The following is a 17852-nucleotide window of genomic DNA, read 5'->3' as shown; positions in this document are numbered from 1 at the left end:
TTCTCGCTCAGCATAAACAAACAACAAAGCGGAGAGGTGTGGCCAAAAATGGAGCCAAAATGGCAAGCAGAGGACGTCAGTTTCACACTTGCACTGATTCATCCAGCGTAAGCTAGCTAAACCTGCTAGCTGAACAAGGAACTACCACAGAGAAGGGAACTCGAGGACAGTTGAATATGGCTGAACTTGAACAGCACGAAGGAGAACAGGTATCTTTTGAGCACATTTGAATAATTTTACAATCTAATTTGTCGGAACTGTGGACATTTTTAACCTAAATGAACTTATTTGACAGGACCTCGAGAAGAAAATTGTGGAAACGAGGGAGAGATTCAAGAATGAGTACCTCCAAGGTAAACAGTTACTCGAGATAAGCTCAGAGTAATGTGCTCCTTGACCCGTCGCTTGTTTTACGTGAATTCAGGCTTGCTGTAGGATAGAAAACGTTACACACAGTCAAATATAGAGGGCTAACTGTCTACCAGTTAGCTGTTTGTTTACCTTTGATAGTTTCCTGACCTGAATGATCAGCCATGATAATCTCTAACAGATAACTTACTGACGTAAACCCTGTGTAGACACAAATTGTTATTTAGAGTAATTACAGCCCACGGGTGTAACGTCATGCCCTGAAATAGTACTTTATTTAGGTTCACAGCACAGAGGGGTCATTATGGCTTTAACAGGTTTTTAACCTAGGAAAGTTAGTGAGGTTGAAAGTGTGTGCCTTGCCTCCTTTGAGGTTAATGTCATGTGAGTGTGCCTTTGTGTTTACAGACTTTGCAGAGAAATATGACTCCAGGGACGTGGAAAGGCTTGAAAAAGATGATGCCCTGGTGGAGGGCTACCTCACATGGAGGATTTATGTCGTGGATGATGCCTTGAAAATGATCGACGACAGTTTTCAATGGAGAAAAGAATTTGGAGTGAATGGTAAGAAGTCATGCTGGGTAATTTGAACATAGTGTACTTTATATCATCTAAAACAGTGGTTTTTGACTGGTGATGCCTCAGGATCCACCACCAACTCCTTAGTAAGCAATCACGACCCAAATCTTTGATATTTTCTAATCAGATTCATTCAATGAAACACAGTGCTGTTTGGAGTTCAGATCGTACAGGAGTTGACAGAACAAAGAGACTGAAGAAAGTTCCCAAAAGTTTCTGGGAAAAGTATCATAGATGACTCTCAAAAGTTTCTGGGACATAATTCTAATAAAATTCCAAAATATTTTGGAGAAGAATCCCAAAGATTTTCTGATGTTTCGAGTGAAAATTGCTGAACTTTCCCAGGAAACTTTCAAGAGAGTTTCAAGGAGATGTCTTAATAATTACTGTTGTCCAAAAAAATCCCCTCTTCTTTGTGAAGTTTCTTTTGATTTACAGGAAAAGAGAGAATATTACCTACATTTTATGGGAAAATTTGCCCACAGAAAACTCCCCAAAATTGAGGAAAAATTCTTAAACTTTTTGGGGGAAATTACTTTTAAGTTTCCTGGAAAGGGAAATTTCCTCAAATATTTGAGTTAAATTGACAGTGAAAGTTTCTGAATCATTCTGAAACAATTCTGTGAGGCACTTTTTGTTTCCTCTTTCTGTTAAAAACTTAAACTACAGAAAAAACATTGAAATCACACATTCATGACTCTCTGGAAATAGCAGTGCAACCCACTTTTTGGGTCCTGATCCACCAGTTGAGAACCATTGATTTAAAAGATTTACGCCTCTTTAATAATACAAGTTTCATTAAGTGTCGTTAATCAGTTATTAAAAGCAGCTGAAGTAGTTATACAAGAACCTTGCTTGTGCAACCCTTAATTTAAATCAGGAAGTATGCGACATGAAGGTAAGCAGACAAGATCATAAATCAGTCCTTAAATTCATTCCAAAATAAGCATTACAGTTCAATATCAACTCCAACCAGCATTGTAGAATTTACATCCCCGTATTGAGCTGTTTGCAAGCTTGCAACACAAATCCGCGGCTGTCTTTGTGCTGCCATGGGATGAATCCAGACAGAGTACCATTGTGTGTTAAAACACCCTCATGCATACGCCACCCCTGAGAACAATCCCCACTGTATGTGTTTTCTACGGAATTTCCCAAAGATGCTGTTTGTTTTCTCTTTAATCCAACAAACTCAATTTGTCAACAGTTATTATGAGGAAATTTGATTTATTAGAGTCAATAGCTCGAGGAGCATCATGGACTGATTGGTTTCTTTTGTTTATTAACTTGTAACAAGTTGATGACAAATCTGCTAGTTTCTGCTGTGGCTCTGTTATTTTAAATAGTCTGATTTAGGAACTTCACAGTTAAGATAACCAAAGTCTAACAATGCCATCCTCTGCACGGCTAAAAGTGAAATCTTATGATTTGATGTTTGTCTACCTGTTTGTTTCAGATCTCAGTGAAAGCGTGATTCCCAGGTGGATGTTTGAAACTGGTGCTGTATACCTCCATGGCTACGACAAAGAGGGCAACAAGCTCTGTGTGTATTTCTTTCTATTTTATTCTTACTAACAGTAGATTATAATGTTGTACATTTTGTTTCTACTGTAAGACAAGGTTTGAACTTTTGTTTTTTTTTTAAATCCTTGTAGTCTGGTTCAAGGTGAAACTGCATGTCAAAGATGCAAAAACTATCTTGGATAAGAAGAAGTATGTTGCCTTCTGGCTGGAGCGGTATGCAAAGAAAGAACCTGGGATGCCACTCACTGTCGTCTTTGACATGGCAGAGTCTGGCCTCAGCAATATAGTAAGTTTCATATGACTGTTTTGTAATTGTATCAGTAACTTGCTACTTCTGTTTAATGTGCAAAAGTCCTTTCTTGTAAATATGCCAGATCTCCAAGACAATTTACCTAACATTTTGATTTCTCTTATTTCTTGTTCATCCTTATTCCTTACTGTGGTCGTCACTGAAATGCTGTTGAGTGTCCTCATATTTCTAGCAGTTATAGCTGGCATCTTGCCGAGACTGATGCTCTTCAATGGTTTTACACTTCAGAGATTAAAGTAACCTTTAAATCCCGTTGGTCAATTCGAGAGGACCGTCTAATCCTCAGACTCACAGTGTCACAGGCGATAGCTCCTCCATGCAGCTTTCTGCCAGTGAGTGTGTCTCTAGTTAGGCTGTCTCCTGAAGAAATTACTCACATAAATACTAAATAAACAAATATGGGCAGGGCAAAAAAAGCTTCATAGTTATGCAACCAAAATATGAAATCCCTTGATTAAAAGACCAGTTTGGAAAGCTGCCTTATTGAGGCTTGTTGAACCACACCAGGAGCTAGAGCAAGGGTAGCCTGTATGATCTCATTAAGACTGTGGGAGTGAGTCCCCTGCATAGCAATGAGGCTTCTAGCCTATTATAGAGCCTAGCCAGGATATAAGTGGCCTGTGTATATTGACGTATGTATTGGGTGTTTGTCTAATGATTGTGATTAACATTTAACAGCTAGATGATCAATTATCATGTTGACTAAGATGTCCAGCTAATCACTTATATATGTGATATGTGGTTTCTAAATGATATTTAAAGACTGAATTTTATCTGTTGGCCACAAGATGATTTGATTATGTAGGGCAATGACACGCTATGAACATAAATCTACAATAAACACCTGCTTTTACTTATTACAGGAAGACCTACATCATTAGAGCAAAAGTAGTTTGATATCAAAAAGTCAGCAAAGTGTTGACAACAACATTTAACGCCATATTATAAATGAGTGTTAGACTTCAAAACTAGGCAAAACGACTTCTTTGAGTCTTTCATAGAAAAAAGTATTTTAGAAGGATTGAGTAGATGATCATTCCAGGAGCTTGTGATTAATTTTTATTTTCTGTAAAGTGGGTCATTCAGATTGCATCTTGAAGAGCGTCAATTGAGGATTTTGCACAGCTTACTAACATGGTTTATTTTTACTAATAGTTAAGACCCCCTGTGTGTTACAGCTTCCATATCTTTTCCAATTTGTGTTTCAGGACATGGATTTCGTCAGGTACATTATCAACTGCTTCAAAGTATATTATCCAAAGTTTTTATGTGAGTAACAAAAGCTATCATACCCACAAAACAAGTATTATTCCACATATATAACATTTCCTCACTAGGGGAAGTGACTTTTAATTTTGTTCCTGTTGTCAACTTTCAGCCAAAATGATCATTGTGGACATGCCTTGGATCATGAATGGTAAGAGGGCCTTCATCTTTAAACAAACCAACACTCCTGTATAGCTTTGTTAATTTTTAAAGTGTCAGATTTGACTTCCTGACCATACTTGTATCTGTATTTCAGCTGCATGGAAGATCGTAAAGTCGTGGTTGGGTCCAGAGGCAATTAGCAAGCTCAAGTTTGCATCTAAATCCGAGATTCAGTCCTTCATAGGCCCAGAGTACCTGCCACCTCATATGGGTGGAACGGTATGTTATAACTAACTTCTTTCTGTCCATGTTGGGTTTAAGACGTCAAATATTATGCACTTATTCATGTGTACCTCGCTGTTGCTTTATATGTAGGAGTTATTAGAACTCACCGGTGGCACAAAATATCATGGACACGTCTTGTTAACTTGACATGTGCGAAATAATCATTGTATCACAGTACCAAATACGGATGTTTGAATTTCAGGAAATGGGTCCCCAAAAAGATATCCCTGCTAGTTTGATGTGACTCCTATTTGTGGCGCCCACAGCATACATTTGATTTATATGATCAGAAGTTAAATGAAACAAACATGAAGTTGGCAAGGCAATAAAATGAAAAGATGATAGCGAAATAAGTTAAATGGTGGTGAAAATAAGTTAAAGTCCCTGTAAAGTGATGATAAATCTTTGTTTCAGGTTTGTTGCATAACAGGCCACTGTGTTATGAACCACCAGACCAAATTTCAGTCATGAAAAACCCCCCCTAAGCTTATAAAATTCGGCAGTAAAATCAGCTGTTAGATTGTGTGGGCATGTCAGTTGAATTAGCTGAAGCCACGCCCACTCTGGGATTGGGATTAAATTTACTGTTTTCTGGCACAATTTTCTCTGTTATGATGACTTCAATGACCCACAGACCACCGGGGCTGATCAATATGGGAATTTTACCCCACAATGAACAAAAACACAGCATGTAACTGCTAACTTTCAGTGAAGGCAATGATATCAGCTAACAACAGACTGTACTGAGATGCTAACTGCTCTGATTTTATATTGTTGTGGCATTAGATGGGCATGGTAATTCACCATGAAGACTGGTGATGTCATGGGTTCAAATTTTGCTCTCCTCAAATTAAACCAAGTAGGAAAGAGGTGAACAACTTTCTAAATCCAAAATTCACTTATACATAGATCTCAGTGTTTTTCATGTTTACATTAACCTTATTCCAACATATGTAGTATGTTAAGACACAAATTTCACTTTACATGGACTTTAATAGAAGAAGTGTGATATGACAGGAAACTGGCACACATTGCAGTGCATATTCGTGTTAATCCTACACTTTATCTTTATGGGGCACTTTGTGTTCTTTGGTTGTTGAGATGTATTAAAGCGTATTTGTCTGTTAATATATAAATTGGTGCTGAAATACTGTATTATACCATTGTCAATATTCCAAGCCTTTAACTGTTTTTACCCTCAATGCAAAGCACATTAAGCTTACTTGATATGAAATTTTCTATATAGATAACATTGCTTTTGCTTTGTATTGCTATTGTGTCTCGCATCATATTAGGTATTGACATGCTTATCATATCAGTGTTTCCCACAGAGTGATACTATACTTAGTAAGTGTGTGGTGGAAGTGGCAAGGGGGGTCATGCCATACCACCTCATCTTGTTGGTTAGTTTTTGTGAGTGTTTTGCCCTTTCAACAGTACTTCAGCAGTGCGCCCTATAAAGATGCTCAAATACCAACACTCGCTTTTTGAAATGTTTCACTTTATAATCCCAGCATGTGAGCTTCGTGCGTGAAGTCTTTTGTTGATGAGGTAGTGTATTGCAATGATCCTTCTAGAAGGCAGGAGTACAGGATAGAAATAGCAGCAAAAAGATACAGAAAAATGTTTGAATCACGGCTTAAGAAGCTTTAAATCAAATCTGAGATGTGGTCAGTAAATATACTTGGATGGCTGTAAATATACTTGGATGGCTGTAAATATACCTGGGAAGACTGCCCAAGTATCATCTACGTGTGGGAAACACTGCATATCATTTTGTACTGTAGTGTGTTTTACACTGTGATTCTCACTTATAATGTAAACAGCTCATTTTTTATCAGTATCATGTATAATCTTTCATTCTAATCCACTTATAATGTTGCTGTGTTTGACACTTTAACTGTGTTTGCCCTGAATATATATCATATTTTAATTCTTCAAACTGAATCATTTCCTGTTTTATTGGAAAGTCACATTTTTTTAATGTTTGGTTTGGTTTTCCAAGAAAAACAATGTCAATCAGGTCTGTCAGGTCAAAACACAATAAAGGCCCTGAGATGCCATGTCATCACTTGCGCAAATCATAACCATCTGTTTATTTTCCGTCTCATAATCCACATCTTTGTACGCATTCATATGTTAACCATAAGATTTCCTGGACTTGCTATGACTTCCTTAACTTAAATAGATGGTATACAGACTTTAAAACCATGCATGCAGTGATGTGACTCATCTGGCTCCATTCCAGGACCCCTTCAAGTACAGCTACCCTCCTCTGCCTGATGATGACTTCCAAACGCCCATCTGTGACAACGGACCTATTGTGAGCGAGGATGAGACAGAGAGCAAAGAGGGTGAAACGGAGGTCAAAGATAACCTTGAGTCCAGCTTCAACTCAACTGAAGTTGTGGCAAAGCCCAAAAAGGTAAATTCTCTCACAGCTTCTTTTATCTCTGTTCTTGCCAAACCTTTTAGAATAAAGATATCTTCACCCTTGTAGACGCTTTTATTCTGCCTCAAAATAAGGCAGGAGTGCTATTTGTGTGTTGTCTGCTTGGCCTTAAATGAGTGATCCAGTCATGTTTTTAATAAAATTGCTAAACAAATGAAAAACAGCAATGCCTCTGTTACGGTCAAGTCAGCTGCTGTAAAGTTTAACATTGCGTCAAGTGATTTTCAGATGTCTGTCCTTCAGTCTGAGATTTTGTCTGTTACGTCTTTCACTTCCTTCCTTTAAGCTGAGCCTGAGATTACAGCGTGTAATCAAACCACCATGAATTCAACTAACGCCTTGATTTGGAAGACGGCAAGCTTTTGCTCATTGTCTCTGTGAAGGTGACTCCTAATTTACAAGGCTGCAATTAAATCCTGCCAACAAAGCCTATGCACCACAGCCAGCGCTCTGCTTCTCTCATCCTCTCAGCCTCTCTCTTGGTCCACAGGGGCTGTCGAGTCAGTAACTTAAGCTCTTCCCTGCTGCAGCTGGATCCCTATACCCGCCAAACAGCAAGACACCCTGCAGGCTTTTAACGAATATATCTGCAGCCTTCCTCTCCCTCTGTTGTCACCAAAACTGATCTCCTTGCAGTGAAGACTGCAGCTTATATGCCACATATTCTGCTCCTTTCCTGCAGGACAGTCCAGCCCCTCGCCTCATAATCTCTTTAGTGTATTTTCTGCCTACTAGCATGCACTGAAAGCCTGCATGAAAATAGATAAAGTGCTCTGAGGGGTTCATCTCAGGATTCTCCTGCCATAAGAAGTGACTTGTTGCACATTTACATTTCATTGACACGTGTTGTTTTGTTGCTTTGTTTATGTGTGGTGTTACAGCTGCTATTTACAGATAATTAGTTGTTTTGCTGTCACAGTCTGGGAGCAGGAGACCCAGAGTTAACCTACATTTGATATGAGAACAAGGACGTGACTGTTAGGATGTTTATGGTGCTTGCTGAGTCTTTTTTTAAAGCCTGTTGCCCATAGGACACGAACTGTATCAGTGGGAGAAACCCTAGTGGTGCTGCATCACCCAGAGCTACTCCCATGAGCCTCCTAAGCCCCAATAAACACAACACTGCGCCCTTTGTTAATAAATAACACATTGGTCATGCACAAAAGATTAAGATTTACAAAGCTGAGGTATAAAAAAGTAGTCAATTGTTCTCTAGAGTAATTGCATGCACAAATGTAGCATTTGTTAAGACTCTTACTGTACATTATTTAACATGGAATCACCTAGCACACTAACAAATCCTGCATAACTCTCCCTCATAGGGGCTTAAATTAGACTCAGATACTAAACCCAAGAACTGCATTATAACAAGCTCGATAGTCCTCTGAGTTTTGATCTAGATATAAAAACATTTGAGTCAGCTCTGTGGAAAAGAGGAGATATATTTCAGGGTCTCTTCAAAGCAATCACTGCAGTACAGACAGCTACTGTAAGTTTATGGATTTGCCTTCAGTCAACAATTAAAAGGGTTGAAATCTGCAGGTTACATACCAAACGTTGCAAACCTCACCCTTCAGGGAGAAGTCATTTCATTCCAAGCGTTTGGTGTTATCTCAGACAAGACGGTCCCCTACTTTGTGAGGAAGCTGTAGTACTCTTGGATGTTTGTTAATTCAGTTGAGAGCATTTAAGGCAATCATAAAAGTAGGTGAGGTAAGCTCTGGAAATGAGTTGAAAGGTGTGCTGATAAGAAGACAGGGAATCTGAGATAAGCAGTGATTACATAAACACGGTATCTGTATGTTTACACTAATTGAGGAGTAAGGCTTGTAAAGGATGAAGTATTTTCCAAAGGCCTTGTGATCTAAACATGCTAACCTATCCAGAGTTTTAAATAAACTTAAAGCTCAACTGAACACATTCCACCCTCCCCCAACCCCACCCTCACCTGACGTCTGCTGGGCTCCAGGCAGCACTTCTCTTGATGGCTTCAGGAAGCTAACTGCCTCTCTCTCTGTTTTAAAACAAGGGCTGGAGGTGGTAAGAGAGTGTAGCAACTCACCCACACATGGAGCCCAGTGTCTGGAAGATTTCTCCAAGCTGGAATGTCAGGTGCACTCACATGACTCTGGACTTTTTGTTTTTTCTTGCTTTGTGAGCGCACCTCCTTCAGTCAACTTCATATCATCACCAACTCTGACTTGATCTGCCGTGGATTCTGACATTTCAGTTCGACCTTCTGAAATTGTTCTGCACTGTTTTTACATACCACAAGATTTTCCGACTTTGTCATCAGAGGACGTAGGCTGAATGAGCCTACCTTTTTGCGCAATTTCATGTCAAAACTGAACCAAACAGAACACTCCGAGAGGACATGTCGCACAATCACTGCTGCCCATTAACAATTCAACATAATCCTCATAGCTCAGACACTAAGTAATTGCTTTTAGATAATTACCCTTATAACAAAGTAGATCAAGCTATTAACCCTTAGCACTAAATCTTTAAAATTGCTTGCCTTTAAAGGCAACTTTTTAACTGAAGCCCTCTGTGCCTTGTCTTTTTATACTTTAATTTACCAGGTCTGTGATTCTGAAAAGTGCTTATAATGTAAATTATCTTGTTTTTGTGCATTTTCACTATGTACTGTATAAATAATAGTCATACTTTATGACTGAGCATTTCATTAATCTTTACGTTTTGATCATTTCTTTGTCTTTGATTTATTATCTTACAGATTATGTGTAGAAATCAATGATCAAGTTCTCAGATTTTATTGTGATCTATTTTATTTCTTGTCTTTCCTAGTGTAAGTTGTATTTTTTTTTACATGAATTTGTATTTCAACAATAACCTGCTGTTTATTTTCTGTTATGTAATTTTGTATGAGCAATGCTAACATAGAAAATTCATACTAATGTCACTAAGCGAAACACTGAAATATGTTACAGCCTAACATTTCAAAATTAAAATTGAGCTTATTTACTTTACATGCATTATTGCCTTAATTTGTGAAGCGTGCTCTTTAAAATGACCAATAAATGGAGACATTTCATCTGTTTATCTCTCCATGTCGTCATTGTGGCAGTTGCATGACAGTCTGCCATTGAACATGACATGTCTAGTTGCTTATCAAGCAAATGACACACTTCCCCACTGAGTTGAAAATGTCCCCATCACATGCAGAGTTCATTCACCTTTACCCCCCTCTCCTTTCATAATGTGCTCATTCTCTCATCTGTTTTACACAACGTGCCGTCAGCAACACAGTGAAAGCACCCCCCCCACTCACCTAGTTTATGTTTCATATCCTTCACTTTTGCAGAGTGTTAAATTTCCTATCCAGTCAGCTGTTGTGTGGTCTTGTGATCTGGGTTGATGTTTTGCTGAAGTGAAAGTGTCTGTACGCGTGATATTATGATTTCAAGCCGGATTGAGCTATTTTTGTTCGGGGTTCTTTATTTGGGGTAAAAGTCACAAGTGTTTTGGTTCTGTATTCTCAAACGGACACGCTCCTTGTGATTTACCCCGGATGACTAACAATAACTACGCTGAAGAGTCATCATGCTGGGTTCTTTTGATAACCTTACCTTTTACCTTATTTCACAAGAACCATTCATCATTATAGATGACTGTCAAAACCTTCATTAACTGATAGCTTTCTACGAATGAGGAACCAAAGGTCAAACATTTCATTTTCAAGGAAGGGGCTAGATAAGGGTCTCGTGATTGTATTATCAGAATTCTGGGTCTCTTTTCTAATTAAACACCCTTTATGTTTCAGGTGAACTTTGTGGAAGACAGTGTGAGGTCAGAAGACAATGATAAAGGAGAAACGAGTACCAGGACCAAAGGGGCCAGAAAACCTCTGACCACCTTCAAAGGCCCTCTGTTGGATGTGAGGTAGGATGTCCTCTTTGTGCCCTTCATCATCACCTGAATGTCTGCATGTGCCTAACAAATGATGATGGTCGAACTCAGCTGGAAAGGAAAGGAAGAGGTTGGCTCCTTTCAAAGCTACATATGTAGTTTCAAGGAAGATGTCGTTCCAGGGGTTGGTTAAGAACATCAGTAACCGAGGGTCTGCACTGATTAGCATTGCAGCAAATTGAAACCCCTCTTTTTCTATTTCCTTATTTGCAGCTCCCTTCAGTTGCTGCTTGTGTTTGAAGTTTGAAAGCTCACTCTGTTGTCTGACCAAGTGACTGACATGGCCATTGAAAATTTTTGCCTACAGAAACTCTTGGGTTGCTTTCTATATGTTTTGGGTCATTTTCATCAGTGCGAAGCACCATCCTATCAGTTTGCAACATTTGGCTTAATCTAAGTACGCTTTGGTTCATCATGAGCTGTTCCTTGTCTTCTCCATACTTCCCGTCATTGTGGTCAAAGTTTATCTAGGTTTCTGTGATCCAAATAATCTGATTTCATACCTGGTGTATAGAGTATACTCAGATTTTGTGAAGAGGTTTTTTCCTCACAAAGGAACTGATTATGCGATCATAAACCCTGGCTGTCTTTCTTGGTCCTCCGAGCCTTTAGATGTTGCTGTGGCTGCTCATTCATTCTTTTTTTTTTTTAACAATATACCACATTGTTGATTTGGCCACTCCTGAAGTTTTTGCTATCTCTCTGATACAATTTTTTTATCAGCCCAAGTATGGCGTCCTTCACCTGCACTGATACCCCCTTGGACTTCACATTGATTGTTGCAGTCAGATAGCTACAAAATGTCAATTCAACGCTTTATATCATCTCCAGACCTTTCACCTGCTTCATTTGTCTTGAAGTAACTAGGGAACAGGCCGCATTTGGCCATGAAACTGCTCCTTCGTCAGCTATTTTCCAGCCTCTGATAATCAAGGTACTCTGAATTAAATGGTTGTAACTCCTAAACTGAAAATGCCATCTTTTTGTGAACCCCCCTAAATTAATATTACAAGTCTTCACTTCATTCACATCTATGTATTTTTATTTCAAACTCATTGTGGTGGTAAACAGAAGAAAATGCTGAGAATTGTGTCAACTGCCCACGTGAGGCACAGTGGTGGCAGCATCATGCTGTGGGGATCCCTCTCGGCAGCTTGCCATTGAAAGTTTGGAAAGGTAGAGGGAAAAATGAAGTAGGCAAAATATATTGTTGTTGCCTGAGTCAAAGTCCAGAACTCAATCTAATTGAGAATTTATGGCTGGACTTGAAAAAAGCTGTTCAAGTTCAATACCTGTGCAACCTGACAGAGCTTGAGCAGTTTTGAAAAGAAAAATCTAGTAAGATTGCAGTGTACAGATGTGTAAGCCTGATGGAGACCTATCCACTCAGGTTCCCTCCACATGGAGACGAAAATGATATATTGCCGTTTCATTTTGAAAAAGTTTTCTGTAAAGAAGGGATCATTTCAGTGGTTCCTGAAATGACTGAAAATGCTGTAGTGCATATGCCAAGCCTGTACGTGGCACTGTAACGCTGCCATGGAAATGCACCCAAGGAGAAGAAGAAGATCACAGAAAACTGACACAACTTTCTTCTAGTTGTCCTTCTGGTTGTTTTCAGCATTGGATTTAAGAACATATGGTGTGTGCGTTTCGCGGTGGCGGTAAAGGAGCATCAGATTTTGCTGTAAAAGCCATAAAAAGCTCAGTAGCTTGAGCAGCACGAACACAAATCTGTAGTCTGCCATTAATGTTTTGGTTGGACACGTGCAGGCGCCTTAAGGGAGATACGCTATGTGTGACGTAATCGTTTCAAGAAAGATGTGGATAGCCGTCCACACGGAGATGAAACGGTAGTCGTTTACAGATTTATGCACTCTGGCACCCGTGTATAAAAAATATCATTTACAGTCACCCAAAACACCATTTCCGTGTGGATGAAACACTGATCCGACATAAAACTTTTGCATATACACCTGAATTTGTTCCGTGTGGACGGGGCCTTACACTCAGTGCTGTGATTACAGCCGAAGGAACATCTACTAAAATCTACAAAAATGTTGTAGAAATTGCCAGATAGAGTGGTCAATGGGGGTTAAAAAGTGGCAAAGATGGGCCAAAAGTGTCAAAAAAAGGTTAAAAAGGGCAAAAAGTATCAAAATTTGGTTAACAGTAGCAAAAACAGGCAGAAAGTGGCTGGAAACATGATGTAAAGGGATTTAAGAGTTGTAAAATAATGGTGGGAAAAATGGCAAAAATTGGCAAAGAATGTTTAAAAATGGGTTAAAAGGGTCAAAATGTTGCAAAAATAGTTGGATAAAGAAGTGAAAAGGGTTTAAAGAGGTGCGAAAAGGGGCAACAAATGGCAAAAATGGGTTGATGTCAATAATAAATCACAACTAGGGAGGTTTTTAAGCGGTTTTTAAGCAGCCTAGCTAATTCTGTGGGTAGGCCTTCGTGTTTTCACTTTGATATTTAAGAGGTTGTTTTGTTAAGGTTTTTTGATTTGAGAAATGTTAGTTTTCTCAAGGAAACCACACACCAGATTTGAATTTTTCAGTTTCTCACTATCAACATTTGATATGTGGTCCTTGGGTTATTTTCTTTAAATCGGGATTTAATTTTCACTAATCATCACATTCTGTTTTTTTTTTTTTTTTAAGATTTATTTTGGGGTCTTTTTCATGCCTTTATTGGATAGAGGGGGGACAGTGGATTGACTCGGAATCAGGGAAGAGAGTGGGGAGAGACCTGTGGTAAAGGGCCACAGGCCAGATTCGAACCCGGGCCGCCTACTCACGTGGGTAGCATCCTAAACCATTTGACCATCTGCGCCCCCGACATTCTGTTTTTGTAATCTTCATTTAGTTGGACAGTTCCAAGAACCGTGGCAGTGGCTGGATTTGAACTTTTTTATTGTTTGCCCGTTGTGTTACCTTTTCTTTTATTTGGCAAGAAGACTTCATCTAGCAAGCCAAACCTCTCCCAGCGTTTGCTGCTTTTAGCTGTGCTTGCAGGTTGGCTCATGGGATAGCATTTTTAGCCTCAGAGGGTCAGTAGATCGACCACTTAGGTTGAGATGAAAATATCTTTACAAATATTTAATGGTTTGCCTTGAACTTTCAAACATGCCTCCAGAGGAGAAAATACACATCACTTTGGCGATCTCTGAACTTCACGTAAATGTCAAAATCAGGTTAACATTTATGGCTTTAGTCAAGAGTTTTGACGACTCTTGGGTTGCCATAAAACTTGTAGAGGTATTAGGCTCACCTGAGGATAGATCATTAGGGATGGTTATCGAGAAAGTGCTTTTTAGTTACAGTACCTGATTGGTCAGTACTGTAAGTACTTTTAACTTCATTGTCAATGCTCCTGTAAAGTTTTTAGCTTGAATACCATCTTTTAAATGTTTTCAATCAATAGCAGACTCACTTAGCCAAATTGTCCTTGTAAAACATTAAATGATAATAGACTCTGATGCAGGTCCCTCCACAGAGAAAGGGAGATCTACAATCATGTACCAAGCTGCAGAAAGTGACCAGGCTAGTCTTACCTGTCTGAAGTGATGACATGATAGAGAATTTTTAAACATGCATTTCTAAAGATCTGTGGATTATCAGTGAAGTTTAAGAATTGCACTCCAGATGCAAGTCTTACTGCGAGAACTAACTAGCAAAAATGGGGGGATAGTGCCAGGTCAAGATGATGTCTGCATTGATCGGGGCTGCTATTGATACAGTTCGTGATAAAATTCTAACAATAAACATTCCTATGAATAATGCAGTTTTTTTGTCAAACTTTCCCTTGTACCCTGGAGTAGCTACATGGCCCACTCAAAGGGTCTGAGTGGTGGCATCAATTCTAGTCAAATTTAGGACAGACCATCAGTCCACTTAAAGCAACAATATATAGGAATGTGGTGGGTTTTGGTGCCCTTAGAAGGTCTCTGAGTTTTACTGGAGCACTCTATGAAAATGAGGTGGAGGCCATTCTCCCTGTGGAAGTTTATTGTACTGTTAGATCCACTTTGAAAGTACTGCTTCAAGGAGAGATTTTATATTTTGTAGCATTTTGGTTCCCCCTATTCCACACCTCTCCTTGCCATAAAGTTAGACTGTACATCTGTTCAGCACGTCAGTTTATGTAAAAAATAACCACTTTGTATGATACATGGGAAACTGCTGGTAGAAATGAGTGTCTCTATCAAATTGAATTCTGTATGCAGGTAATTTCTTCATTTTTCCTCAAATCACTTTGGTGTTTGCATTTCAGAATTAGAAAGTATCTTTGGTGGTTAAAGCGGTAAACTAACATCTGGTAATAGAAATATGCAACAGATGTTTAATACATTCTTTAAAGTGAATTTAGCATAATGCCTTTTCTCTGACTCAGTGGGGCATTCACTTTTAGAGGGAATTAGAAATCCACCTGACTGTGCTGACTTCAACTTAAGATGCTTTTCCTCTGTTGGCTCTTTTTCTGTCTATATGACAAGCAGCCATGACTATACTGTACTGATGACAGAGGGCAGCCTGAGAGAGATAGTGGGAAAGTGTTGTAGTTTTCACTGAAAGAAATCCACTTAGTCTCCTGCATTATTCTAGCGTCTCTACATAATACCGTCTTCTTGTTGCATTTGTGCAAGAAGCAGACAAGTCACCCCACACAACATATCCTCAGGGTAAAGTCAGAAAAACGGTCAGGTGTTTAGGCATCCTGTTTTACTGGTCGTTGTAGTACATGTGTACTCAGTTGCATTTGCATACAGCCCCACTCTTATTGCACTGTTGTTAGAATAAACTTGTTTTAGGAGATATGAGGGTCTGACACCAGAGAGGTCCAACAGTTACTAACGGATTTCTGGTTTGATGTCCAGACCTGATGCTGTACCCTCCTGCTAATTTATCTGCTGTTTAATGGAAAATCCACCTGTTCACTTTGAGCAAGACAAGTCAAAGCTTGTTCACATGTTGTTTTGAGACTGATTCATCCTCTTAACCTTCACTGGATTGATGGCTAATGGAGCCAAGCTATTCATGAGAAACGGAACATTGTCTCCTTAAGAAAACATTGTTTGGGGTGGAACCTGGTGGTTACATCTACAGGCTCCATGAACACAGGCTCTTGTCTTTGAAGTGGATGATCTGGGTTCAGACTAATGTTGTGTTCACACCAAATGCAAACGATTGCCAATTCTCACGTATCTAAACAAATTTAGGGAATTTACTCACTTTGTTTTCTTTTTTCACTTTGTTTTGGGTGACTGTAAACGACACTTTCTGAAAATGGGTCCCAGAGTACACAAATCCGTAAACGACTACTGTTTCATCTCCATGTGGACGGCCAACCTCATCTTTCTTGAAATGATTACGTCACACATAGCATAGCTCTCTTACAACCCCTGCACAGGTCCAGCCAGAACAGCAGTGGTAGATTACAGGGTTGTGTTCATGCTGCAGGAGCTACTGAGCTTGTTTTGGCTTTTACAGCAAAGCCTGTTGCTTCTTTACTGCCACTGCGAAACACATACACCATATGTTCTTAAATCCAACACGGAGAACAGCCAGAAGGGCAACTAGAAGAAAGTTGGTGTCAGTTTTTTGTGATCTTCTTCTTTCTTTTAGTCCATTTCCATGGCAGCAATACAGCGCAACATACAGGCCTGGCATACGCACTACAGCGTTTTCAATCATTTCAGTGGTTCCCTTTGCTTACGTGGATATTTCCTGAAATGATCCCTTCTTTACAGAAAACTTTTTCAAAACGAAACAGCAATATATTGTTTCTGTCTCCATGTGGACAGGGCCTTAATGCCACACATTCGTGGCATTTGCACCACACAAGGTGAATTTGCATCTACATTTTCTCTAAATGTAAATAACTCATGCAAATTATTTTACTTCCTCATGTTGGGATCTCAACATTAGGATTATCCCAGGTGGCTATGTCCTTATTCAACTAAACATGCATTTAACTTGCATTTAAGGGACCAGTCTAAAGAGGAAGAAATGTCCAGAAAACAGTCAATTTATCACAGGGTTGTTGTGAGCTCTGATGCAGGGTTGGTATGCTGAGTAGAGCATGGCTAAAGATTGCAATTAGCTGCACCAGCTTTCATCACTCTTTGCAGATTCATATTGTGCTTAATATTGATGGATTTATCAGAAGTTATATAGAAGTATAATTCCAACAGCGTACATGCAACAACTTTCCATTTTCTAGTTCAAAACGCTGCCATACCACGCTGTTCTACCAACATGCTAACCTCTGAGCCTCATATGTTTACGTCTGGCAAAGCGCCAGAGGGAAACTCTCACAGGAAGCCAACAGCCTTTAGAAATGCTACAAAATGATAGATGATTATTTAAACTGACTATGAGCATGAGCCAACTAATGTGATGTCTTAATTTGGTCATTAAGCTCACTGTGCACATCCCCTATTCAGATCCAGCCCGTGGCACATTTCCTGCATGTCTCTTTCCCTCCTTTTCAACTCTATCCACTACCCAACCAATCAGAATACAGGCCTTTAAACCCCCCAAAATGAATATTTAAAAACAAGAGAAAGCATTACTTTAGTTACATGTACGTTTCTTCAGATACCAAATGCTAAAAGACAAATTTGCCTTGCACTTATTGACAAAATGTTCGCTTCACATATTGACTCAGTGCCTGGAGCCATTATTGATGTGTTTGTTTCTTTATAGGCTGATTGATCTGGTTACACGTGGGCAGGAATTAAGCATGCCACTAATCAATAGTTCAGTGAGAAACACAGGTCAGTGATCAATAGAGCAGGTTGCATGTCTCTCACATGTAGTCAATCACATCTTATGTTTTCATTGAGCATCCATTAGATTGCAAAAGAGGTGATGATTTCAAACATGGTGCACTGTAAAGAAATCACTATGTAATGGTTTGTTCTTGGGTAAACATTTAACAGTACACCACATACTGTATGATATTTCTCTTCATTTTCATGAAAACTGTCTGTTGAGTTGTGTTTTCACTGAGTAACTGCTTTGATGTGAG

At 39.2% G+C, this 17852-nt stretch overlaps 1 protein-coding gene across 1 annotated transcript in view; it reads left to right on the top strand.

Moving 5' to 3' along the window:
• Positions 1-68: 68 nt before the first annotated feature.
• Positions 69-17852, top strand: part of mospd2 (motile sperm domain containing 2) — a 29294-nt gene continuing 11510 nt past the window's right edge. Inside the window, exons 1-10 of the mRNA XM_041806860.1 lie at positions 69-209; positions 296-353; positions 778-933; positions 2405-2491; positions 2604-2758; positions 3991-4051; positions 4161-4199; positions 4305-4429; positions 6684-6860; positions 10672-10790. Coding sequence (XP_041662794.1) covers positions 177-209; positions 296-353; positions 778-933; positions 2405-2491; positions 2604-2758; positions 3991-4051; positions 4161-4199; positions 4305-4429; positions 6684-6860; positions 10672-10790 — 1010 coding nt within the window. The 5' untranslated portion in view covers positions 69-176. The remainder of the gene's footprint in view (positions 210-295; positions 354-777; positions 934-2404; positions 2492-2603; positions 2759-3990; positions 4052-4160; positions 4200-4304; positions 4430-6683; positions 6861-10671; positions 10791-17852) is intronic.

Source organism: Cheilinus undulatus, linkage group 15 (assembly GCF_018320785.1).
Source record: "Cheilinus undulatus linkage group 15, ASM1832078v1, whole genome shotgun sequence".
In the NCBI taxonomy this organism is placed as follows: domain Eukaryota; kingdom Metazoa; phylum Chordata; class Actinopteri; order Labriformes; family Labridae; genus Cheilinus; species Cheilinus undulatus.
The sequence above is the reverse complement of the archived record's forward strand: the minus strand, read 5'-3'. Positions and strand labels throughout refer to the sequence as shown.